General features: G+C 43.6%; 1 protein-coding gene across 1 annotated transcript; it reads right to left on the reverse strand.

Moving 5' to 3' along the window:
• Positions 1 to 1,746: 1,746 nt before the first annotated feature.
• LOC109510782 (alpha-2-macroglobulin-like protein 1) lies at positions 1,747 to 25,396 on the reverse strand. The gene is made up of 37 exons (XM_019861357.1): positions 25,227 to 25,396; positions 24,806 to 24,986; positions 24,427 to 24,583; positions 23,746 to 23,798; positions 22,383 to 22,403; positions 21,270 to 21,438; positions 21,100 to 21,184; positions 20,827 to 20,944; positions 20,625 to 20,739; positions 20,428 to 20,537; positions 18,963 to 19,118; positions 16,874 to 17,107; positions 16,664 to 16,727; positions 16,281 to 16,426; positions 16,002 to 16,151; positions 15,087 to 15,266; positions 13,861 to 13,942; positions 13,490 to 13,631; positions 13,152 to 13,377; positions 12,645 to 12,771; positions 12,181 to 12,302; positions 11,749 to 11,800; positions 10,997 to 11,080; positions 10,731 to 10,907; positions 10,290 to 10,371; positions 9,072 to 9,228; positions 7,891 to 7,965; positions 6,192 to 6,354; positions 5,734 to 5,930; positions 5,434 to 5,649; positions 4,641 to 4,759; positions 3,885 to 3,975; positions 3,720 to 3,788; positions 2,839 to 2,944; positions 2,628 to 2,669; positions 2,382 to 2,445; positions 1,747 to 2,200 (listed from the first exon to the last, which is right to left on the reverse strand). Exons 1-37 carry the CDS (start codon positions 25,307 to 25,309, stop codon positions 2,191 to 2,193), a joined length of 4,425 nt encoding a protein of 1,474 aa, XP_019716916.1. The 5' UTR covers positions 25,310 to 25,396; the 3' UTR covers positions 1,747 to 2,190.
• Positions 25,397 to 26,374: the final 978 nt, after the last annotated feature.

The raw sequence follows: 26,374 nt of genomic DNA on the forward strand, positions 1-26,374 counted from the left end.
GCATTTCAAAACGGTATACATGAGCTTCGATCTACTAAAATAGGCAGTGATTTCCTGATCACAATCTCTTGCATCTACTTTATTTTTCTGTTTCATTCACATTAGTGGTCGTTATGGCTGTTGCTCATCATGGCATGCGTGTGTGCGCGTGTGCATGGGTGCGTGAAAAGGGCGGTGAAAAGTAGTTTTCATGAACACACTGCCACATTTACGATCAAAATGTGACCGTCATTTGGTTGTGATTAGTCTGCTGTCGAAGAATTGATCATATTTGTCACATTGGTGTTCTAAGAGGGCCTTCGAGGCCTTCTCAACAGGCGCAAACACTATCAGAATCACAGACCTACATTTTACAACTTAAATGAAGGAGAAAAACATTATTTTGTCCAGCACTCTTTTGTCTTCATTTTATAGCGTGTGTCTTGGCTGCATGGATTCCAGTCCTCCATCCATCCATTTTCTGTTCTGCTTTATCCTCACAAGGGTCCCGGGGTTTGCTGGAGCCTATCCCAGCTGTCTTCGGGTAGTAGGCGGGGGACACCCTGAACTGGTTGCCAGCCAATCGCAGAGCACACATTGATGAACAACCATCCGTGTTCACACTCACACCTTGGGACAGTTTACAGCAGGGGTGCCCATTCCGTCAATTGTGATCAACCGGTAGCTTGTGGACTGGTCCCAAGGCGATCGCGAGGGGTGTAGGGAGAAAAAACACCCTAAACACACATTTGTGTGTCTCCGTGCATGTTAGGAACATATTTTTTGTGTTACTGCACACTGCACCCTGATCATCCTATCAGTCTCCCTTTCACAAAAAGTATTAAATAAAGAAACTAAAATAAAGTAGGTCATCTTCAACCTACGGTGACACATGACCTGCAGCACCGGAAGTTTTTAGCGCTCAGCAGTCTGCAATTGCAGCTTGTGATCAGAGCTGTTGAGCTATATCTTTTATCGATATCATTATTCTCATTCAGAGATTGTTTCATGTTCAATTAACCGAGGCCACGGGCAAAGAATGGGAATCTGGAGGGCAAAGAGAAGCACTTTAAAACGGTTCGCGTGAGCTACAATCGTTAACAGGCTGCCGAAGTGCGTCGCATGCCTCAGCGTCAGGCTATTGCTCATCATGGCATGCGTGTGTATGTGCAATTGTATGGGTACGTGCGCAGGAACGGGTCGATCGCGGGAGGTTGGTTGATCGATTGTAGATCTTAGGTCAAAAAGGTTTAAGCACCCCTGGTTGAGAGGATTGCATGAACCTGCCATGCATGTATTTGGAATGTGGGATGAAACCGGAGTACCTGGAGAAAAGCCACACAGGCACGGGGAGAACATGCAAACTCCACACAAGAAGGCCAGTTTGTAACAAGCCCGGGAGGAGGATCTGGAACTGTGCGTGGTTGAGGAGTTTAGTCATAATAATTTAAGATTGTTGTGCCTCAGACAGTGATCTTTACACCTCCTAAAATTATTCTAAAGACCAAAACATATTCTGTCTTCCTGGCCTTTTCTCTTCCTGCACACTTGGCGTGTGCAAACCAAATTTGACAATGGCAAGGCTGTGAAATCCTTTCTGTTGATATGCTGATGTTGTCTGTCTTGAATCAAAGTAAAAAGATACTGTATATAAAAAAAAGGTGCCTGAATGGAAGTATACGATTGAAATGAAGCACTATGACAATTCATTATGTTCTTTATTGTTGTCAATTTTATTTCATGATTGTTACATTTCAAATTGTAAAATACTGCTGTGATGAGTTTTATCTTCTTTAAAAACACCCCCCCATACCCCCACACAGACAGCACTCTTTTTTTTTTTAATTGTTTTTTCCTGCAGTTATTGGTCCCTTGCAATGTATCATCTTCCACTTTGAGTTGAAAAACATGGATTTGTCAACCCTATGAAACCAGTTACAGAGCGCAGTCTGATTTTCTTGGTTCCAGTGGGTTGAACATGTTAAAAGATGTCCAGTGTTGAGCGGAAGCAATAACTACAGAATGAAGTGAATCGCCCGATTTGAAAAGAAAGCAACACAGAAAGGGAAAGAACATCATTTGCAATCACGGCGATTCCCTTAAAATCCAAACCCCAAAAGAAAGAAAAAGACACGTCAACAAGTTGGATGAACATCTGATCTTCCAGATATGAATCTGATAGTCTCCTCAATGTTCACTGACCGCTCGTTGCTAACGTCGGCTGCAAAGCAAACACAATTTTTGTTATTTCTCCATCTAACTATGTACTGTCTGGTCACCCAGTTTGTACTGCGTAAGCAAAATCACTAATATCTTTTTTAACTAGTATAAGCATTTGATTTGATTGAAATTCAAATTAAAATGAGAGTGGAACCTTTGAAGCCAGTCAAATATGGAGCAACCTTTGAAGCCAGTCAAATATGCTCCATGGCACTTCATCTTCAACTGTTTCTCTGATTGTTTCTCCTACAGGACACAACACAAATAATTAATCAGTTAAACTGGCACCATCAATCACTGATTAACTGATTTGTGTGTGTGTGTGTGTGTGTGTGTGTGTGTGTGTGTGTGTGCGTGTGTTTGTGTGTGCGTGTGTTTGTGTGTGCGTGTGTGTCTTCAATTTGCACCATATCATGCAGGTGACTTACTCTTCTCACAGGGGGATGTGTACTCAGTCATGGCCACATCAGCTGCAAATAAAAATAAAATCAGATCAACATCCTCGACAGGGGAACAAGGAAAAGGAGCACACAGAAAAGAATATGAACTGTAAAACGTTGGATACAAGACTGAATTCCAAGCCGGTGTTCCATTGGAAAAATGTGGGAGACACATGACTGCAGCAGAAGAGCATCTTACTTGGCTGGTAGTAGTCGTAGACTTTGACCACAGCTGCCTTCAGGTTCTCGACGAGCATGTCCTGCTCCAGCGTCATGCTGTAAACCGCCGTCTCACCTTTCGTCAGCTGCAAACACAAAACGAACACCACTGAAAGGGCTTGCGCTTCTATTGCAAGGTGATAGCCTGATCTGCGACCTGAATGCTGCGGCATCATCGCCCTGTGCGGTCCATTGAAGGAAATAATGGAGGACGGCCCACATTTTGTGTCACTTGAAATGTGAAAGAACATATTTTTCGTAAAATAAGCCTCAATTTAAATTGACATGCAGGGTGAATCTGATCGAATTAGTTCCACAGTCATTGACTGACGATATCAAATTTGGGTAGGGAAAAAGCTCAGCAGAAAAAAGACGTTTTCTCCTCGATATCATTTCATGGACTTTGATGGACGTGTCTTTAGAAAACTGTCACATTTTAACAGCTTGAGGTTTCTCTGAAATCACTCAATCTCATCAATAAAACACAGTTACTCGACACACGATCACTTATATGTGACCCGGAAAGGTTATTGTCAAACATTTCATAAAAACGAGAGTGCTTTAAAAAACAACAACAACTGAAACTACTTCATCTGCCTGTAAAACGAACTAAATTATAGCGAAATGCCATTTGTTTTCATCACAGACAAATCATTTGCATACATGCTCTTTCATCGGCCTCCTTCCGATCAATTTGTGCAGGTGAGAGTGCTCGGGGGAGGAGAGGGGGGGAACGTACAGACAATTGTGTGTGAATCTGCAAAGGTGTGTAAAGGTACTGTAATGCGATTCCATTGATTTTGAGCATTGGTCATCGAATTTCAATCCAGGACATTTTAGAGATGAAAAAAAAGCTCCTACCCGGTCCAAGTAGATGTTGATATAACCGTCTTCCACTTCCACACGCTTCACTGATTCGTTGTTCCTGAGCTGGAGCATCACACAGTCAAGCACCATCAGCGTAGTTCAAATGGTAACAGGTGACACACCAATATTTGAGGGGAGAACAAAAAAATCAGAATTTACCATCTCCAGAGAGCTTTGATCCAAAATGTGTCCAGAGAGGAGTCTGATGTTAATGATGACCATGTTTGTCTCCTCTCTCCGACCCTGGTAACTGCAAACACAAAATGGTTTCTCTGCAACTCTCAAGAAATAAACAGATTCAAAATCAAGCATGGCCACAGACGTTTTGAGGGGAAAGAAATCAGAGCATGTGGTTGTTTTGTTGTTTGCTTTACTTTGCATATTTTGAAAAGTGAAACATATGAGGGGAACATATGTCTGTATTTTGTCCATATTTAAAAGGGCATTTTTGTCATACATCTGGTCAGGAAGTGCGTGCGTGGTCTGACGTTGCCTTGCAGCAGCACCAATGAAAAATGTAAGTTGGCCATCCCTGATCTTGATAATGCCGCCAGAGTGTTGGTTGAGTGTCCTCCAAATTGTCAGATAAGATGAATTCTTTTAAAAGAATGCAAATTGTGAATTCAAATTTCTCATCCGCGTACTTCACCATTTTGTCTCATTTGCCAAGATACTCATTCAACAAGAAAGTTGCGAACAAATGTGTCTCACCAAACTCCAAAGTATTTCTTTGACAGCATTATCATTCATAAAACATTATAGCAATTATATGTGGACGTACGATATGGGACACAGCAGAAAAAAGTTACCGATAATTGAGCTCAAAATGCTTTAGAGGACAATCCATGGACGCAAATCGTATTTGACAAAATGAGTCATCTGTCGAGGCAGAGAGAGACATGCACGCACACTTACGTGACATTGACAGAGAGGTGGAGCTGTGGCTTGCTGGAGCTGCACTTTGAAATGGCGTCCGCAGTGATTTCGAAGGCAGAAAAGTCAGGAGGAGGGGGGATGTTGTAATGCATGGAGATCTGGCAGGGAACACGACCAACGTGTGTTCTTTGAATACACTTCCATCTCAATCGTGCAGGACGCTTCAACTAGACCAGGGGTGTCTAATTCATTTTAGTCGCGGGCCAATTTGGAGTTACATCTTCCCTTAGAGGCCCATTATGACAGTGAGACCGCAAAATGATTACTTATACACAACAAATTAATACATTACTCGTTTTGAAATAAGTCAAGCCGATTAAAATAGTTTGTTCAGTTATTGTTCAAGTGACTTTAAACAGGGTAACAAAATGATTGCAAAATCTCAATGTTATTTATTACACGTGACAATTTGACATTTCGGTACAGATTTAGCAACACATTATTTGTATTTCGCAGGCCACATCAAATGACCCAGCGGGCCGTATCTGGCATCCGGGCCTTGAGTTTGACACATGTGAACTAGACAATCAAAATCGCGGGTACAGTAGGAATCAGATTTCCGCAGGTAATGTACGAACTGTGTTACAAGAAATTGGATCACGAGTGCAAGGTTGTGGAAACGTTGGCCCTTGAGTCGAGGACAAAGATCAGATTTTGAAGCCTCGAGCAACAACAGCTAACACCTGGACCAAGTGCTAATTAACTGGTAATTATTTGCTTGTGAAAGGCGTGCATGTGAAAAACTCTGATACGTTGCCAAGTGAGATCTTACCTGTGCCAGAACACAGCTCTGCCCCTCGGCTCGAACGGTGTATTCTCCAGGGACTTCGCTCAGCTCCTCCTCCTGGTACAGGAGCCGATTGCTCTGGTCCACTATGAACTCCTTTTCCAAACCTCCTAATGACGTTACCGTCACGACAGTCCTGCCCCCAACGCTGTACGTGGCAGCGGCGTATTTCGCCAGCGCCTGGAGGGCCACCACGGTGTCCTGAGGAGCGCAAGCACACAGAGTCAAAGTAGTCTGCCCGAATGGTCGAACCTTCCCCAAACTCCCGCTCGCAGCTTTGCTTACCTGCGTGGAAGAGAAGCCTCCGTACGGATTTTGCTGCTGCGTGAGCCAGCGCACGATGCCGGAGCTATAGTCCAAGATGTAATCTGGCAGGGCGGGCCCGGAGAGCAGCGCCAGCAGCACATAGGAGGTGATCTCCACCTCCAGAGAATCCACTCCTGTCCCAGAGACGCCTTCTCGGTGCCAGTGGCGGGTTCCCCCTGCCACGACAACATCAACGATCAACATGAATCAGAAATGACTGGGGAAACATTGCGTTGTTCAACAATTGAAATCAGCAACATGGAATCAAACGAGAGAATAGGGCAGCACAATAAAATGCGAAACTATAAAACTCAGCTTTGCTTCCAACTGTCAGAGCTAAATTCATATTTATTATTGTGACTGTCGATTTCAAGAGGCGCAAGAACAGAAATGATTTGAAAGCGAAGCCACACTGAGTGAGTCATATTATGATGTACCCATTGTACTGGACTGCTGGTGCAAGTAGGTGAGGAGTTTGGCCCTCATCTCCTCATCCCGAGCCAGGGTGAAAGTGTAGGACATCAGCGCTGTGGTGTACAAGTTGTCCATCTGGCCGGCTGCCTCCTTCAGACAACCCAGACACCTCTGGATCACAGGATCCTGTCACAGAACATAGGCAAAAATATCAGGGATCCAATTGTCTCAACGGGAACTCACAAAAATGACTGCTCTGTGCATCTTGGGGTGAACGGTTTGCTTCCAAACATTTTCAGAGAAGAAAATGTCCTCTTTCAGTCAGATTTAACGTTAACTTGCGACAGCCGTGAAATGACACACATTGGAGACAAATTGAAGAGGCTGATTGTTTCAATCAGAATTGTGAAGGAGTCTCAATGTAAGCCCCTCCTGTCTTGCTCGCGGCAGGAAGGTCACATCCGCTCCACAGTTCTCCGCCTGCGTCTTTAGGCTGTGAGCTCAACAAGTCATCGGCATAGCAAAAGTGTACCGTATTTTCCGGAATATAAGTCGCAGTTTTTTTCATAGTTTCGCCGGGGGTGCGGCTTATCCTCGGGAGCGACTTATGTGAAAAATTATTAACACATGATTACGTCATTTCACGTGTTATTTCACATTAAACCACAAGAGGGTGGTCTCGGCCTGTGTTGATAAATCTATGATGAGTCTGACGTAAGCGACGTAGAAGAGGAAGCGGTGCATCGTCTACCTCACGAGTTGGGGGAGTTGTTTAAAAGTGACACCGAGGATGAAGATTTCATTGGATTTGGTGATTTGGACTGAAACTGATAGTTTGGTAAACTTGTTAGCATGTTCTTGATGCTAGAGTTATCTGAATAACTCTTAATATGTTACGTCGTTACTGACATTACCAGGCATGTCAGTCATGAACGTTAGTATACTGTACACTTATTCAGCCTGTTGTTCTCTATTTTATTTTTATTTTAAATTGCCTTTCAAGATGACATGTATGTTTTTGATGTTGGATTTGATCAAATAAATTTCCCCCAAAACTGCGACTTATACTCCTGTGCGAATCATATATGTTTTTTCCTTCTTAACTATGCATTTTTTGGCTGGTGCGATTTATAATCGGGAGCGAGGTATAATCCGAAAAATACGGTACTTGGAATTCCACCCGTTGTAAAGGCGGCATGGTGAGCAGTGGCTTATTTTCACGAAAGAAGGGCAACCACATTAAAGCAGAGTGTGATTTTAACCAGCTTGGTAAATTCTGTGTTAAGTGCGCTGTAATTTGGTAGTTGTGGAAAAATTGTGCATGGAAAAAAAATCGACTGCCTGACTTGGGTGCAAACAGCAGAGGCACCATTGATTAATTTCTTTAAAAAATTCTAAATCTTCCCAGAGTGACATTTTCTCAAATGCTAATCCCATGTTGAACTGCGCTCGAAAAAAAACGAAACGACATTTGACACCACCGGCCAGACGCATCTGCTGTTCTATTGGATGAATAAAGGTGAATAGGAAGGTTGGCGATCGCGTCCAGGAGGACGCAGACAGCGAACAGCTAACATCACAGCTGGCAAGGTGCGATGAACACAAAAATGTCCACGTATTATATCCATATTCATACGTTGAAAAATGAAGATCGAACCAAGCATGACACCCGATGAGGTTGGCGGCCAAATGCTTTCAAAATGGGAGTGACGTCACACTCACTTCAATGTCGGAGTCCATTTCCAACAGGGCGGCAACGACGTAAGCCGTTAGGGACACGTCGTCACTCACTCCTCCCTGATGAGACATTAACATATGCATTCATGAATCATATATATACTGCACTTCTTACATTGGTCCTGGAACATTCAACGAGCAGACAGGAGCAATAAACCGAATAATATATATTGGATATAGACACACTAATTACAAAATAAGCCCTTTTCAGGAGACGCCAAAAACAGCATGCGTGGATTGCATTGTCAAAGAGAGCAAGCCATTTTCAACAGTTAAGATGCCGATCGTGGTTTGAGCTATTCTCATGACGCGATTACATATCAAGTGAAGACCGAATGTGTTAAGCAACGCCACAGCCTAACGGCTTCGATGATTTTCTGACTGCGTCACATACACGCCACATCAAAAGTGGACACTTGACAATGTAGGACAAAATATAATGATTGCGGTCTGTGGACGTGGACAACATTGCCAGCCCAGCTGCCAACACGAGCCAAAAAGAAGCAGGCGGTGGTCACTTGGCACAGCTGCGAAGGAAGTGTGTGGATTTGTTTCCAGCTGTTGAACCAAGGTGGCAATACTTTGAGCAAATAAAAGTCCCGGCCGCCTGAATGGCTTCCGATGTTCATGCACTTGCTTTTCGTTCATGTCAGAGAAGGAGATTTTTTACTCATATTCACATTATGTTATATTAAGTGTTGATCTGCGTTTTGCATTATTGCTATGGGGGCGGCGGGGGGGGGGGGCGCTGTAGAGTAAATATTGAAGTTATTCTACAATATATTGCTCCATCTTCTGATCGAATCAAACCCCTCCAGGGATGAGCATTAGAAACTGGCGTGAGCAATAAACATTGAAGACTGTTTTTCCACAATCACAATCCAACAACTGCTCGCATGACGAAAACGCATGGCAACAGCTCGTCTCTGCAAAGTGATTTTGTTTGGGTTTATGGATTGGATTGGACATCTCATTAAAAAAAAACCTTTCCGATACGGATCCAGTCATTTTGGACATAATCAAACTCAATACCGATCTAATGGATCGCATTGGACCATCCCTACATCAGATTGTATCTCTTACGATTGCGCGAGTGGTCACATTGTGGCTGAGAGTTTTGGGTTCATCGCGTGCAAGCATGTCAACGAGGATACTGGCGTCATCACCTTAATGCCATTGTGGAAGAGTTTGCCCACAGATTGGATGCAGCCGTCACTCCCTTGCTTTGAGTACAACCACTTCTTGGCATCAAAAATGTGCTTGGGATCGACAAAGATGTAATCCTTCGCTTCACCAAATGACTTCATCACAAAGGTGGTCAGCCTAGAAAGGGAGAGAGAGAGAGAGAGAGAGAGAGAGAGAGAGAGAGAGAGACTTCTGAAAACAAATCAAAGCGCAGCGTGCCTGTGGAAGTAACACCAACCATACAACAATCGCATCTCGACCCTGTGTGTGACGTGAAGTCTCTGAGCTTGAGTTCAGCTGAATCTGACTGAGGGGCAGCAACATTTTTGATTGCAAACGAAAATATTCACAATATGAATCAAATATGATCACAGTGTAACCCTCCAGGATCCCCCTGCAATCTCGTTACCACTGAAGTAAAAATTCAACCAGAAATGAACAATCAGATACAAATACTCAGTGTTCGTTATATGTGCACATTCAAAATTTGAGCAAATCAGACTCTTTGAAGGGAGTGGGGATGGGCAAGAGGCAAAATAAAATCCTTCCTTTCACTTCAAGCTTCTTTAGGTCCCTTGAAAGATGCTATAAAAAGCCGAATTTATTGTTATTATTTGTTCACCTAAAAGCTCCCAACCCCTTGCAATGTGGATGTGATGAATGCAGCCAAGATTACTGTCCTACATTAGCCACTTCAAGAACGCAACACATTGAAGCTGTTTCGTCCACTCTTTCAGCAAATATTGATATGATTGGACACTTGAGTCCTCGTTTCCACAAACAGCCATCCCCAAGTGCCAAACTACGCAGCATCCATTCAGGAGAAAAAAACAAAACGGTGATTGTCCAATCCCCCCTCAGGCGTGTTTTAAGCCAACGAAACGCAAATATTTCTTGGCAGCAGCCTCGCAAAGTAAATGGCTGGAGTATTTTCTGGTGCCAAAACCAGAAAGATAGGCACGCCAGAAACATACGTCGGCTGCCATTTTCAGTCTCGTATCAAATGAAGTGTGAACTTTAAGCTGAATAAAGTCACCGCATAGTAAAGGAGTAAATACTTCAAAATGTTCTCGACCATCTGATGCAACTGCACTACGTTGTGTGTTCCTGAGACATATTTGATTTGTTTCCCCCAAAAGGTCAATCATTTGAAATTGTTGATACAAAGCACTGATGAACTCTGCGGCTTTCCTACTGACCAGGTGTTGCCAGATGCGTCGCTCTTCCCAAAGGCGCTGTAGGAGCCATCGTCATGCTTGTAGGTGAGCTCCCTTTGGTATCCTGGAACACACATGCATGCACAAACACACACGTCACATTTTGGATTGAGACCAAACACACGCACGCTGCCGCATGTGATGTGACTCGGCTTGGCTTGGATATTTTCTGTCGCTTCCAAGACTAATTTTATCAACCACAAATGCCCACGGAGAGAATCATACGGCCATACATTTTTGAATGCAAGTCATGCATCTGAAATAATTACAAACCGAGTAGCAAGCAAGTACAGTCTTGAGACACGTTCATTGAGAGGGAGGAATAAATAATAAGTGCCTTCCACGATCTTATTTTCCCAACGGTTTTGATGATGAAAGGTAGTTTGCGTTTTATTGAGCTCCTCGGTGGGAATAATGACTCACCGCTCTCGAGGAAGCGCGTTGCCTTGTCCAGAATCTCCGCAGTCAGTTGACCGGTGATTTTCAGGTAGTTGAGAATGAAGATGTTGGGGGCAAAGAGCAACATGTTCTGCTCCCCGCAGCCATATGGCATCGCCAGGAGTTGGTCCAGGTTCTTCATGGCTCGGCCCATCAAGTCACCTTTGGCAAAAAAAAAAAAAAATCTAAAGAGCAGTTCTCTGAAAAGAGCGCAAACAAGAGGGTTTTTTTTTTATTTTTTATTTTTTTACCAAGTACAGAGACAGTGGCTCTGACAGATCCTGGCACAAACACTTGTGGCAATGTAAGAGAGATGTTCTTTTCCGCCGGTCCCTCTGGCAACAAAGAGTATGCAAAAAGAATGCGTGAATGAGTACTCAGACCATTGAAGGCTTCCACTTTCCAAATAGAAGCAGCGTTAAAATGATTTCAAATACTACGAGAAAGATCAATGGGAAACTTTAAATCAAAGTTCCTCAAGTTTCATTTCACATTTCCTCTCGATCCAAAAGAGAAAAGATGAAATTTTACCATCGGATCTCACGAACCTTTTGACCGGTAAATAGGACTTTCCAAATTCGAATCAAATTGCGGCCCGTGGCGCAACCTGCATTTGGGATTTGCAATGACAGGTTGCCATCCTGCTTACAAAGAGCAAATTGTGTTCGCATCTGATGAGACTCGACTGCAATAAGAGCAAGTTCAACTGGAAAGGTTTCCTTGATTATAAACAAATGGCAACTTTGGGATTCTTGAAGGTGAAGAAAAGATTGAATACTTATTAATTCCAAAGTTACAAGCGTTACCGTTTGAGTTAATCAAACATTTCAGAAAAGAGCTCGCACATAAATGAAGGTAAATCTGGATCATGACGAACCCTATTTTTGCTATGACAGCAACAAAACAAAAATTCATCGATCAAACTTTCCTCTGTGTAAAACAAGGAGCTCCTAAACGGTGTCCGGCAAGACAGTCCCGACAAGTTCTCGTTGCAAAACCGTACCTGCAGCGCAGAGGAGCGCGTTGTGACTGACTGACTGGGGCGTTCCTTCGGCCTACAAGAGAAACCAACATGGGAAATGTTCCACGGGAGTTACCGGTACTTGCACAACACAACAAGCCAGAGCCCCGACCCAAATACATTTGACATGGCGTAGGGCTCTTCAAAAGGCCAAGCAACCTTCTGCGACCTTGATTGGCGTCCATCTGTGTTTAGTTCAATGAGACATTGCATTTCTACGGCCTCAAAGCAGATAAGGCCAACAGATTCAGAAAGAAAAGCTCACTCGACGGCTGCCAAGAGAGAATGTGATTTTCTCAGAGCCCTGTCAGTCACGTGCCCTTGCAATCACCACCACTTCCACAATCACATCTGCTGACGTTCTGTCAGCGCAGTCAAGTGCAGTCAGATCTGGAGCATCTGACAGGAACTGACCTCCACCAGCAGGCTGTGGACCACGGTGTCAATGCGGCCCACGTCAGGGACAGAAGCCACCTCATTGCCGCACAGAAATCTGGTCCTCATGGCCTCGGCGCTCACCTTCAGATCGATCTTGCCTGAGTGCAAACAAACAGTCCTATTCAGAGGCTGCGTGAAGGCATGCGTCTTCACTCCAACCTTCAGAAAAATTGACAGTGTACATCTTTCTGGACTCATTCATTTTTAGGGTTGATACGGACCCCGCCCCCACCCCTTTCTAGGAATTTCACTTTTTCACCCAGGTTCCAGTCTTATTCACTGTCATTAATTTCAGGCATGATCAGTATGTCAACAGTCGAGTGTTCTTCGACCTGTGAGTTCAAAAAGCATTCTACCTAATGAATGATTCACTGAAAATCACAGTCATCATAGGGAGATGCAGAAGGCAAAATAATTTAAAGTGATGTCGTTATTCATACCAAGGGCGGTTGGAGTGACAATCCAAGTTAAGGTTCTGCTCTCCTCACTGCACAGACACACGGTGTATTGGCATTCGTCGCAGTTTTTGAAGGTATACATGTCCGACTGAGCCAGTGTCACTTTCACCTGCAGACACACAGCGACATATTTGCCAGTGTTAGAAGGCAAACATGTACAAAAGAATACAGCAAGTCCTTCTGGAGGTTCTCATCTCTACTAGCACAGGGGGTGGGGGGCAGTTACAATTCAAAAATCATATATGGTGCCATTTTTAACAGGTGTGTCTTCACTTAAATAGCCATTGTACACAAACCGCAAACAAAGAAAGTTTGTATGCACAATGCATAAACCACACGGGCGGTCTTGGCTCGTTCTCCCAATGCTTATTGCAGACTACGAGAGTCTGTGATCCAGGACAGAGATGCCAGTTTCCATCAAGGAACCAAATAAAATCATTTTGAATCCTATCCAAAATGTTACTTCTTGAATGAGTCATTGATATTTACCATGATGCACTTGGAGAGATAGTTGAAGACAGTGGCTTTGAGAGTAAACATTTCCCCACGGATGACAGAGTAGGGCAGCGTGAGACTGACAAAGAAGGGCTGGAAGACAGTTAGCGCCGTGGTGGGCGCAACGCCGAAGCCCACAGACGAGACGCAGAAAGCTCCGGCGGCCCACTGGGTGATGGTGTCTGGGACGGTCTTCTCCACATTCACTGTTCCTGCGTCTCTAAACACACGCAAGGCATTGCACACACACCAAGTTGCTTTGAGATCAGACCTCACAGAACTACTTAACTTTTCAATAAAGTTGTGATTATGTGCCATTTGAACATATTTACCCAACAGGAACGAGGTCCCAGATCCATGTTTCTGGGAAGAATGTCCTCAGGGTCTCCTCCTTGTTCTCCTCGGGTTCTGGTCCTTGACCAGTGTGCTCTATCACATTGGTGGGCTTCAAAACCGGACCATCTACGCCATCACCTATGAAGATAAATTCAAATACAGCAATGCTCCGTTTTCTGCGCTGGAAAATTTGATCTTTTTCTACAAATAGTGGCTGTTTATTTCCACAGTTGAAGGAGTGGAACTCTTCGAGTGGTGGAATTTGGGAACAAAAACTAGACGCGTTCAAATGAGAAATCAGCAAGCAGTTCATGCTACAAAATCGCGATATAGTGAGAGATTGAAGTTTTTACTGTTGCAAGCCCACCTTCACTGAAATACGGATCCCTAAGTAGGCAGTTGTAGGGTTTCTTCACATCAGAATTTGTCACAAGCTTGACTCCAATCCCCTGAAATCAAGAATGACATTTATTCATCAGTTATGGAGTTTGCTTGGTGAACTGGGAAACTGTCATGTTGGAACGTAAATACACATTCTGCATTCTCGGTTGAATTTCCCAAAACATCTTGGTTAAACCTAAACCGTTATATTGATTACCTGCGACTAAAGTGTGGGTTACTGCCTGTTGTACAAGACCAGGGGCCTCATTTATCATGCGTGTGTACGCACAGAAGTCTGCGTGAAGCATGCGTCCAACGTTCCCACGCAAAGTGTGGAATGTATCAATCTGCATTTGTCCGCGAGAAATCCACCCACAGCTCTGACCGTGTGTACTCCCAAAACATGGCGGTGGATCAGCGAAACGAAAGCCTGAACTGCAATACATCACAGCCATCGATTAATCGTAACCAAATTTGCTGAAAGAACCATCGCGCAACAAGTTCAGATAGGAAGTGATTTCTTTCAATCAACGCACAAATAATCTGCGAACTGCATCATCTGCAGGAACAAACTCACACTTCATTTTCTGGTGCCGGTCCTTCACTTTGGAATGCCCTCCAGCTATATATCGATAGAATTAATCCTATGTGTGACTCGTCCAATCTTAGTCCAGTCATATCTGGTATCTTTGAGTTGAAAACGGTTGGTCTGGGTTGACGCAGCACGAGGCACCTCACTGATTGCTCCACTTATTCACATCTTCAATTTGGCAACGTCATTTTAGTACATTACGTCAAGGTGTGGTCCATGTATACCTGACGCTCAAATCATTCAAAGTGAAAAAAAAAATCCTCATCTTCCATCCACTGTGAAAAAGAACAATGCTAACAATAGAAAACACATCGTTGCTTTCAGCTACGTTCGCTTTTCTCTTGCACACTTCTAACACTCAAGCATGCAAATACACAAACACATCACAACCGTAGCATTCATGACACCGAAAGTGACACGGGAAATGGGCTATCCAAAACACCATTTTCAAAATAAAAGGACCTTGCTTATTCTACAGATTATTTAGACTTTTCAATGAGTTTGCAACAGCAGGTCACCGATTGTGAGTGCTCCCGATATTAACGTCCCCTAAAAATAACACAGGTCAATATCAGTAGTACTTGATGTAGCCTCCGTTAGAGTCAAGTCCAAAGCCTTACTTTGAAGATGCTGAAAACATCATTTTTTTGAGTGATTCGTCCAAAATAAAGTGAGCTCTCTGCCACCAGCATCTCTTCTTCAGGGAATGGTATGGGCCCCGGAAAGCAGGGAAATGGCTCAAAGTCTTCAATCTCATATGGGTATCCCGTCAGCTTCTGCAGAGGCAGCTGATTGTACACCTACACCAAGTGAAACACATGATCAAATCAGTGACTTCATTTGAAGTGCAACTTTCTAATTTTGAGGAGCAATTTTTGGTAGCAGGTTATCCCAGGGAGGACAGCATGATGACGGACAGGTTAGCACATCTGCCTCACAGTGCGGATGTCATGGGTTTGAATCTGGTCTCTGGACTCCCTGTGTGGAGTTTGCATTTTCCCCTTGTACCTGTGTGGGTTTTCGATGGGTCCACTGATTTGCTCCTCTATTGCAAAAAAGTGCATGGAATGTTGATGGAACACTCAAACCCTCGGTGTGATTTGTTATTTGTCCCTGTGTCTTGGAAAATACGCTACCTTTGATTTTGCAGGCCAAGCCTCCTGGCTGACGTGTATCATAACAGAAATTGATTCGTTTTCAGTTGCTGGTTCTATTTAGCGAGTCTGATTTTCTCTCTGGAGTCAAGACACTGATTAAATCGGGCTGCTAATTTGCTGCTGAAAGTTAGATGTTCTCCGCTTAATGCGGTTCCAGACAGACTTGGGTGAAAAGTGTACTCCATCACACAAGCCATTAAAAACGGTGATGTGTCAGTCTTAGGTTAGCCCCAGCGAACAGATTTCAACCCTGAACATTCTCTTTCTGAGGCAAGGTGCTCTAGTGTGCAACCGTTACATAAAAAAACAATGTGTTTTCTTCGAATTTTTAGAAATGGGGTTGATGCATGTTTTGGTTTGAAGTAGAAGTTGTCTTACAGAGTCAACAGTGAGTTCCTTCTCTGACTGCAGCAATAGGATGCTCTGGTCAATGGCTCGAACAGAGCACAAAGAGCCAGGCTGAGCCTGGAGTTTCAATGTGGTTTTCTCCGCTGGAAGCTCCTGGACGGACGGGAACTCAAGAGAGACCTGAACAAAAGACAACAGTTGGGGTCAGTGGCGATTTCAAATGATCTCTTGCTTTACACCATTTACAACATTAATTTCATTCAGAGGGTAAGTATGTATCATTTGTGCTTGGTCATCACCAGGTACAACCTTGTTTTTGAGACAGAGTTCGATGGGGAAGTCCTGGCTGTCAGCCACAGCCTCGCCACCAGGCAACACAGTATAAACTACAACTTGTGCAAAGGGCGCCAGGTCGATCGCTTGATGGAGGGGGATGGTCACCTCCCCTTTGTTCACTGACAGAGGCAAGAACAAGACGTTGCAGAATGAAATCCACAATGTTTCAACCAGGAAAAAAACGGTCACTCTTCATGGTTTTGCAATGAAATTACATTCGAAAGCATGTTTGACTGACAAGTCAAAACATCCAAGCAGAAGAATGAAAAAGCTATCGATCTATCTATCTATCTATCAAATGATCAAAATGTGGAAGAAACCCATTCACAATGAAATCATTTCACATTAAAGATTACCTGAGCCCACTGTAACAGCTATCGGGAGATGACCATGCTCCACAACTGTTCCTTTGGACATCACCTAAGAAGTACAGATAGAATCAAAGCCAAGTGTGACCTTACCCACACACGTACGTTTGAAACGGGTGTATTCTGTGTGCTTGTTAGACGATGCTCAAATTTCTTGTGCAGGCTGAAGTTGCCAGTACAGTGACCAACTGGACTCACCAAGTAGAAAAAGTCTAAGGTCATCTGTCCCTCCTTGAGCTCCTCTCCCTGGATGATGTACCGAGCTCGTACCACGGCGTCTTTGTCACAGGAGATCTTCTCGCTAAACTGCATGAGCTTCAGAAAACTCCTACTCTTTGAGTAGAAGACAGGAACGCCATGATAGGCTGCTCTGTACTCGGGTTTCCGTATTTCTGGAATGGACAGTTTGTCATCGTCCAGTGTGGATATGGCCTGTGAACACAAAAACAAAACAATGGTGAAATTCTGAGCCAGTCGATATTTTTGAAATTTAGGATGACGTCGGTTGTTGTGCTACGTGGCAACGTTGCAAATTATAGGCAATCAAAATGCACACAGAAGTTTTCACACAGACGAAAAAGTCAATTTCCAGGTTTAAGCGGGGGAGAGACATCTGGCCGCCGCAAAGACATAAAAATACAGTATGTATGCACTGGATCCGACAAAAATACGTAACCTTATTTACAATCTACTTGCAGATGAAAGCGTGAAGCTGGTGGCAAAAATGTACGGCAGCGGCCAGGCATGGCTACAGGATCTTTTATATTTTCTCTCCTGGGGCTGGGGTGGGGGTGGGGGGGAACTTGACCATTGCACGGGGAAGTGGCGCGTCAAAAAAATTTTTTTAAAGATTTATATTTTGGAATATCAAATAAAATGCTGGAGGGCTTGACTGGGGCTCCACATGTTGCTCTGATTGGGCTATAGCACCACCAAGCTCCAGGATGATACCTTTGGCCGCAATAAGTCGCGCTATTATAGTGAAAGTAAGCCATTTTAAATCAAAAAACTGTCGTGATCCTGTCCGCTTTGCTTTGTTTTTCCAGTATCCAGCTGGAGACTGGGTGTTTCCCCCTGAGCCACCTGTTTCTCATCGTGCCTCGTTACCAGCTGCCTTTAAAAACTGCCCCACCGACAACTGGCTGTCGGATTATTACAGCCTTGCTCACGATGCGAATCTCCAAGTGCCTTGAATGTCCTAGACCAGGCATGTCCAACTCCAGTACTGGAGGGCCACTATCCTGCCTGCTTTCCAGCTCTCCCGGCTGCAACAGACCTGATTCAGATGATAAGCTCATCAACCAGCTCTGAAGCAGCATGATCCTGATTTTTTAAATCAGGTGTGTTGCTCCTGGGAGAGCGAGAACACAGGTAGGACAGCAGCCCTTGAGGACCAAGTTCGGACACCCGTTCTCACCGTTCATTGTTTTTGCCTTATACTGTAGCTTCTCTTCACATTTCTTGTTGACGTAGTTCCTTGTATTTCCTTTTTCTTCTTTCCTCGGTTAAAGTACAGGTATTCTCCTGTGACAAGCTCTTTATGTTTTTATTCAAATTTGCCTTTTGTGAGCGTTTTTTGATTTGTTTCGTTATTTCCTGGTTCTTTGTTTCCAGCGTCTTTGTTGGTCTTGCGTTTTTGGAAAGACACTTTTTTGAAAAAATTCAAAACCTTTTCTGTGTCTACACTTGTGGAATCCACCTCTCTTCAGATTATTCCCGAGATCGAACAAAAACTTTGATGTAGCGGGACGCGGAAGTTTTGCCATGCCTGTTTGTGTTTGGAAATTATGTGTGTTGTGTGTACTTTTGGAGTCAGGATGCAGAGATCCCATCGATTTCTGCAACCTGCCTTCCTTGACACACTGGATTTCCGGTACTCTTTGGGCACTCTGAATAACCAAACAACACATTTGAACATCACTTTGGGCACTTGGTGACTATTTCAGAACGCACCCACTCCCAGAGTGGCATTATGGCATCAAAATCAATTTCAGAACACATCGTATTGAACGGGGTGTAGTGGTGCTTGTCCAAATTGTAATCTCATAATATACAAATTACATTTGAGTATAAATCAGAGGATGAGCCAAACTATGAAACCAAGTTGACTTATAGTCCTAAAAATACGGTCATTGCAGGACATTAGATGATAACATTTTGCTCGTACTTATCTTGACATATTTAGCCTCTGACTGTGTTGGTTAAACAAACAAACCAAAAAACCAAAAGGACTTCATTCCTCAAATGTGCACCACAGCAGCCAAAAAACAACACATTTGTCACAAACCTTGAGGTTGACATAGCCGCTCCAGTTGCTGGTGTCCAGAGTAAAGGAGACCATGCCTTCTGAGTTTGTGGTGAGTTTTAAAGTGAGAGAGTTCGGGCTGAATAAGTAAACGGGCTCATTGGCGACAGGTTTGTTGTCCGGTCCAGTCAATTTGAGCTGCAAACAAGAAGATTGGGGAAAAAACGTTGAGCCATTTCAGGTTTTGGATGGATACACCTTAAATTGGTCGCTTAAATAGCCTACAAAATGAAACATGTTCCCATCATGCACGTCAACAATTTAGTATTAGAAGTGCGGTCAAGCATGGTTGGGCTTGGTTCGTACTTTGGTCTCTCTGGTGGCATCCTGGCGACCGAATAGCAGCAATTACAAAAAGCGCTAATCGCAGCGCCACCATCTGAACTTCCCTTCTTTGACCAGCTCGCTACATTAGAGACTCACAATCATAAATGATCACGAATGAATTAAACTCCTGATGTTGCCACATTACTTTGAACAACTAAGCATTTAAATTGTATGGACCCAAAATACTTCACCATATAAGCCAGTAAAATCATGAAAATACATTTATTATGATTGAAGTTTATATTTTCGCCTTTTAGATGTTTTTTTAGGACTATGGTAGAAAGGACTTGCAGCTATGTTAAGCATAGCTGATCTATTGTCAAAAGCATTGGGATGAAATAGTAAATATTTGATATTTAAAGCAAAAAAAACCAAAAAACTGAGCCAATCAACAAATTGTATCATTTCATTCCTGGAGAAGCCTTGTCAGAGCACTCTAACCAGTACCCACCTTAGCTTTTTTGTTCTTTGAGTCACAAGAGTGCTCGATTGGTTTGAGATCTTTTCTTTTGAAAGGGGAAGTCAACCCAAAAATCTTCTTTACAATAATATGGTCTATGCACCCCCATGAATCTAAACAGGGAATTTTGATTCATGTTGCGAAATTTGAATCAGCCATCTCAGGGGGCAGTTGTTTTGCCACTTGCTGTCAACTGAAAATGACCTCCAACTTGCTCAGGACTCAGGTCACGACCAACGACGGCTCACCTGTTTGCTGAAGCTGAGCCATGCCTGGTTACCTGAGCCCTGAGCGACTGTGATGTCATTTTCAGTTGACAGCAAGTGACAAAATGGCCGCCCTCTGAGATGGACAAAAACGGGTGGATTTTACTGTAATCAAAACAATAGTAATCAGAATGCCATGTTTAAAGTTATCAAAAATGGGGTTGATTTCCTCTTCAAGTATTCGTGTACTAAAACCTTTTCAAGAAAATTAGAGCTGAAATGTTCAACGTTCTTGACATTGTGATGACTGTCATCCAAATCGATGACCGCTACGGTCCAAATCTCTCTGGATTTGAGTGTACTTGAACCGCTTTTGAGGGCAATTTGTCCTTGGGCTCATTAGTTGGACATGGTCTTATGTTGGCTTTCATACCACTTGAAAAAGAGTGAGTACCTTTCCCTGAAATATGATGCCAGGCTTGTAGGATTGGGGCACATCTTCAAAAGTAACTGTTCTGACAACGGCACTGAAGGGTGTCCGCCCTGTACCTTTCAGCATCACACCTAAATGGGAAATTGGATTCATCATTCGAACCGGTCATCAAGTGGTATTGGCAACATCATGGTTAGCAAAGCGTTTCACTGGCTTACCTGTGCCACGCTCTTCCAGTTCAGCATCCACCACAAAACTGTCCTCATACAAATAATTGTAGAGGGCAAAATCTACCATGCTCACATTTTGTGTAGTGCAGCCGCTGCTATCGGTCTGGGAGAGTGTTACAATTTTAAACTAATGCAGTTCATGCATTTCCACGAAGGGACAGATAATATTAGTTCGAAGTCAGCTACTCACTTCCAGTTCATATGTCTTGCAGATATTTGTCCGAATCGGGGAATGCCAGAAATAGTGGACGGCATTCCGACAAAACTCCGCCTTGACTGAGCCAACAACTGGCTTCCCGTAAGTGTATCTGACCGGAGAAGCAAAACGTAAGCGCAATCAGACAGTTTTAACTTTATTATAGCTCACGTGCAGCAATGGTGAGTGCCGTTCGGAAATTAACATTTCAGACTAATGACAAGACATTTGATGTCAAACATTTTCACTCAGTTTTAAAACACTTACTTTCCACAAATCTTGAACGTGACCTCCTGGTCCAAGATTGAGATCACACTCGGGAGGTCAACAGTTACCTCAAATTTGGGCAAAACTAAAGAAAGAACAAGAATAAATGCTCATGAACCAAAAAAGGAAGGTGAAGCGAGCACAAGCATTGCGTCGCAACTATAGCAGACCATATTCCTTGATGTCAAAGCTGTGGGAGATTTTCTCTCCTTTGTCCGTGGTGGCGGTAATAACGTAGGTTCCTTGTGTTGCCTCTTCAATCATGGGATGGGAAAGATCAAGGATTCCCGCCGAAACAAATTTATCCAGCCACTGAGCGATCCGATTGGAATTGGGGTCCTACATGGACAGACAGAAAAAAGACAAAAATGTGCCGATTAGCCCCCTGTCATCGTGGTGTTGCAAGTGACCATCACCAGACAACTTGAAGAAGGACAGCACAATTCTTTTAACTTTCTGTGGCTCGTGTTCAGTGAGAATTCCAGCTTTGATCATTGTCGAATTAAAAAAAAAAAAAAAAGCTTCCATTCCAATTCCAATTAGCCCTTTGTTGTTAAATGTGGGAAAGCCAATTTTGACAACAGCAAAAATTCCTGGCCAATGGAGGCGGCTCCACTCACTCCCAGTCAATCAAGTGTCGGAGAGTCGCAAACAGTCTTCGACATTGCGGAAGCGGCAATGATTCGCACACACACACAGAATACGTTTACAAGGAACTGCAGGCAGAACTCCACAGGTGGATGACGTCATGTTGGCAAGTCATCACAGTCCAGATCACCACTATAAAGAGGGCAATTGGAGACCACCTCTGACCGCTGTGACACCCTCCACTCGCATAGCTGTGTCACGGCCAAGGTGGGTGGGTGGTTTTCATATGGGGTTCTATTCATGCTGTTGTGATATCCATGAAAGAAATACAATGACATCCATGACACATGTTCGTTGAGCGTAGAATCTGTCTGCCTATGCCTGGATCAAATTCACCAAAGTCACATTACTCTCACTGCGCCACAACTTGGACCTGGTTTTACCTGCTCTAAAGTCACGTCTACTTTTTGTCACCAAATTGTCATATGCGCCCGGGGCGCGTAAAAGAAAAATAACCTCAGTCAACCGTAACACCCAGCGTGGCACAAACGCGGTCTGCCTATTTCCCAAACACGGTAAACTAGACTTGCCCTGGCAGCGACCTGAAGGTGCGCCAGTTTTTACGGCAAGAGCATGTGCACTGTCTATGGAAATACAGCCTAAGTTGTTGATGTGGCTCAAAATGGGATTCTTACCTGGAGCTCCACCACTGTGTACTGAAAAAGAACAAACGGACAAGTCAGACTCGTGACTGGCAGTTTCTTGGAAATACGTCACAACATCACATCGCAGTTTAAATGTTCATGAAAACATATGCTGGCAATGACATTTGAGGAATCTTATTGGACACTGACATTACCATTTGCAGGGCTTCAAGCAAAATAAAAACATAATACATAAATATCCTGAACTAGAAAGACGCAACCGCGCATACTTCCAAATGCAAATGCTTAATTTATATTTGTATGTATATTTTTCATACATTTGAAATAATTATATATCTGAATTATAAAACATTATCCCGTCGAATTAAGCACCCGTACAATATCGTATGTGTACCTTGAGCGAGGCGCGCGTGAACAGTATCTGAAAATTACTTGGCATTTGATTTTACAAAGAAGTGTTACACATTGTCTGGACAAGATTAACATGTCAATATGGCACATCAAGCTATCCATAAAGAGCCCTTTACTGTCAGTAGCTACTTGTCGGAGCACCCGCAGCATTGTTGTATGTTGGAACGAATTTTTTCCAATTCATGACACGCTGGCATTGGTGCTCTTTGATTGCACGTAGTGCATTTTAGCATTCTACCAGCTCACATCTCCACTTCCCTGTCCGCAATCAAAAATGCTGGGTTGTGTGTTCGAACCAGGTGTTGGCTTATGAAATGTTCAATCCATTTTGGAGCTGGGTGAATATCCCTCAATCTAATTTGAATTATTCTTTTGTCCTTTACTCTACTGCCAATGGGATGTTTTGCCACAAACGTCATGATTGACAGACCAGCATCCACCCGGTCAATTCAAATCGCCACACCTGTCCAGTCCAGACAAATCACCAGCCGGAGAAAAGATCCTTTTGGTACAGTGTGGTAAATTTATGAACACCATAAACAAAATCTAAATCCCATGTCTGTGCTTTGTGATCGATTGCAGTAGTATGTTGTATTGTTGAGACTTGTTGCTCACAACATGGCTACCAATTTGGCATTATCGTTGAAAGGCACATTCATAAGTGCTTCTGTTTTTTTCTCGACCATTCACAAATCACTGAATGAAATCTGTTCACGGTGCCTGCCGTCATGTTCGTTTTGAACTCACTGGCAGTAGTTCCGATGCAAAGATCAATTGGCAGACGATATAGGGAATCTTCGTAAAATATAAAGTAACGTGAGGTGCAGTAATTATGATACATTGACAACTGACTTTAAAATGCCTCAGCTGGATAGGATGTTCACAACTTGTGCCCAACTGTCTCCTCCCGTCTCGCGTGCTGTCTTGCGCTTTTTCATTTCCACACAGGGTGGAGTCACTTCAAAACAAATTGAGAACTTACCAGGCGGTCCACAGGGATGAAATTGGAATCCATGGAAACAATTCGGAACTGCACTGTAAAGGAATGTAGGCAATGAGAAAAAGTTTCGAGCAATTGCTTTAAATACATTATATGCAGGGAAAGCCGGAAGGAGGGCATTTTTCACTCTGTTCGGTAGGTTGTCGAGGTCAAAAATTTCTACGTGAAATGTATTTGGAAAGGACTCAAATTGTGATATGATGACTTTGACCACAGCAGGAGTAAGTAAAATCTGTGAAAAAAAATGTGCACTCTCTGGCCCCATCTAGTGTCTCAAATTTGGTTTGCAATCAGCGACCACGCCTGAGGAAAACTAACCAATCACAGAAAGAAGGCGAGACTGATGAGGCGTTCAATTGTTTGTCGTGCACTGGCATGCACACTCATGAGCGGACCTGTGACCTTGTATTTCAGGGGCTTTTTCTGAAACTGTGGTGGAATATCCACCGCCAGAAAATAACGAAATGTCCCTTACTCATTGGCCAACAACTCGACAGCGTGAATAAACCTTCGGCAAGGATTCCGATGTGATGCGGAAATAGCAACTGTTCTCCTTGACAGCTCGGTTCATCACCTCTTTTGGAGTTTGAATTGATTCAACGTTCCTGCCTTACCCCAACTCAACTCTCAATATTTGGACTGTCTGATTGTGGTGATACGTACCGGTCTGCCCGGGTTTGTAGATGGGTTTATCAGTCTGGACAATGTGGATGAATGCAGGAGGCTCGATGAGGATTTTGGTCTTCTTGTTCATGGTGGCATTCTCCCCTTTCACAGTGACGTTTATGGTTGCCACAGTATGAGTGCGCACCTCCGGGACCTACAGTGCCAAGGAACACACACACACACACACACACACACACACACACACACGCACACACACACACACACACACACACCCAAACACACACACATCCAAACACACACACACACACAGGCAAGACAACAGAGAGACTGTAAACTTGTCCAGATATGATGATCACCTGTCTCTGTTCTCTGCAGGTGTAGAAGTGGATTTACACTTGGGTCGATGACAACGCACCTGAAATTTCAGGCAATGGAACAAGTCCTGGTTGACATCCTTCTCTAGGATGACGGTGCTGTTAGATTTTGTGTCCAAGGTGATAGTCAAGGAGACGGGCTCCGTGGGCCCCTGGATGAGGGCGCATAGTGTTTCCTGCGACCCTCCTCTCACCTGGGAGCTCACGGTCACGGCAAAGATGCTGCACGGAGGGAGAGAGGGCCAATATTGTGCTAGTAAACAACTCAAGTGTCACATCGCTGCAATTTTTGGGGCAGACAGCATATAGAGCAAATTATGGAATCGTCAAAAATCAGACATCTATTTTCAAGTCAAAGTTTGAAATGAACGTTGACGATCTTCATTCATCTGTGGGAGCAAGTAAGTCAAGTGCTGCAGCCAGAGTTCAGCTGAGGCAAAGGTCAAGATTGGCTCTACTTACGTGTCATTGAGATGAGCCGATGATGCACTTTGCAGAAAGGCAGATGCAAATATGACCGCCAAGGTGTGCAGGACAGGTGTCATGTTTGCGCAGCACACACAGCGCGTTGTTGCGACGGGTTGGTGAGGCTATCTGCACCAGTGCTCTGGGACACTGATGCAAAACTTTTGGGCTTTGCGTTTTTTATACACCACCAATCCACCACAACCGCCCGCCCCAGCTTCATGAACACTGCCCCCAACATTCCCTTTGACTTTGCAGTCCCCACCCTGCTGCCAAACGAGTTTTACTCCCCAAAAGTTCAAACCGGACCTTCCAGCTCCAATTCTGGGGAATTTGAGAGATGTGGGGGGGAGGCCCGGACGGGTGCAGTAATGCGCGCGGTGGCCGAACCAGTATCACAGCTGTCCCAAACCTGAGGTCGGAATGAGTTCCACGATGCAGGTTCGTTACAAAAAAATTCTGCCCACCTACATGTCAAAAGAGAGGATATCAATGGATGAATAATTGTACCATGAATAAAATGAGCCAAAGTTTGGAAGACCCTTCTATGAATTAAGCATTTTATGTCACTTTTTGTGACGCGACTTGACCCAAATTGGCTTGTGCAGAAATCAAGAGAAGTAAATGGGAATGTTTTAATCATCACAATTTTTGCTCTTTTATCATAGAAAATATTTGAAGTAAAGAGTGACACCAGAGACACTTTTTAACAGCGATGGCCATCAAAAAAGGGCCGACAAAGTAAACATTATTCAATGTTGAATCATGTTATTCACAATTGTCGCTGCACAAAAGTTAATGTTTCACTCGATAATATTCTTGCAGAAAAATTTGACCCAGCCCAGTCAATATATTAATTTTCTCAAAGTCACACTCTTTAGATCATGCTAAAAATGACAATTCAAAGTCTTTGATGGCAACTACTAATGGCTCAATAGTAGGCTAACTTAAGCCATTGATCATTGTAACAGATTTAAAAAGCAGGACAAGGGGGCCTTAATTATCGAACTCACTTTGTCACGGGGGCCATGAATTAGACTATGAAGGAGTACACAAAAGCAAAGCTACTGCAGAGGAAATGGCATTAGCTAGCAAATTAAGCTCAGCAAAATGTTTTTTACGTTGCTTTTATCCTGCTTCATTAT

This window comes from Hippocampus comes, unplaced genomic scaffold, assembly GCF_001891065.2.
Source record: "Hippocampus comes isolate QL1 unplaced genomic scaffold, H_comes_QL1_v1.1 scaffold122, whole genome shotgun sequence".
NCBI lineage: Eukaryota > Metazoa > Chordata > Actinopteri > Syngnathiformes > Syngnathidae > Hippocampus > Hippocampus comes.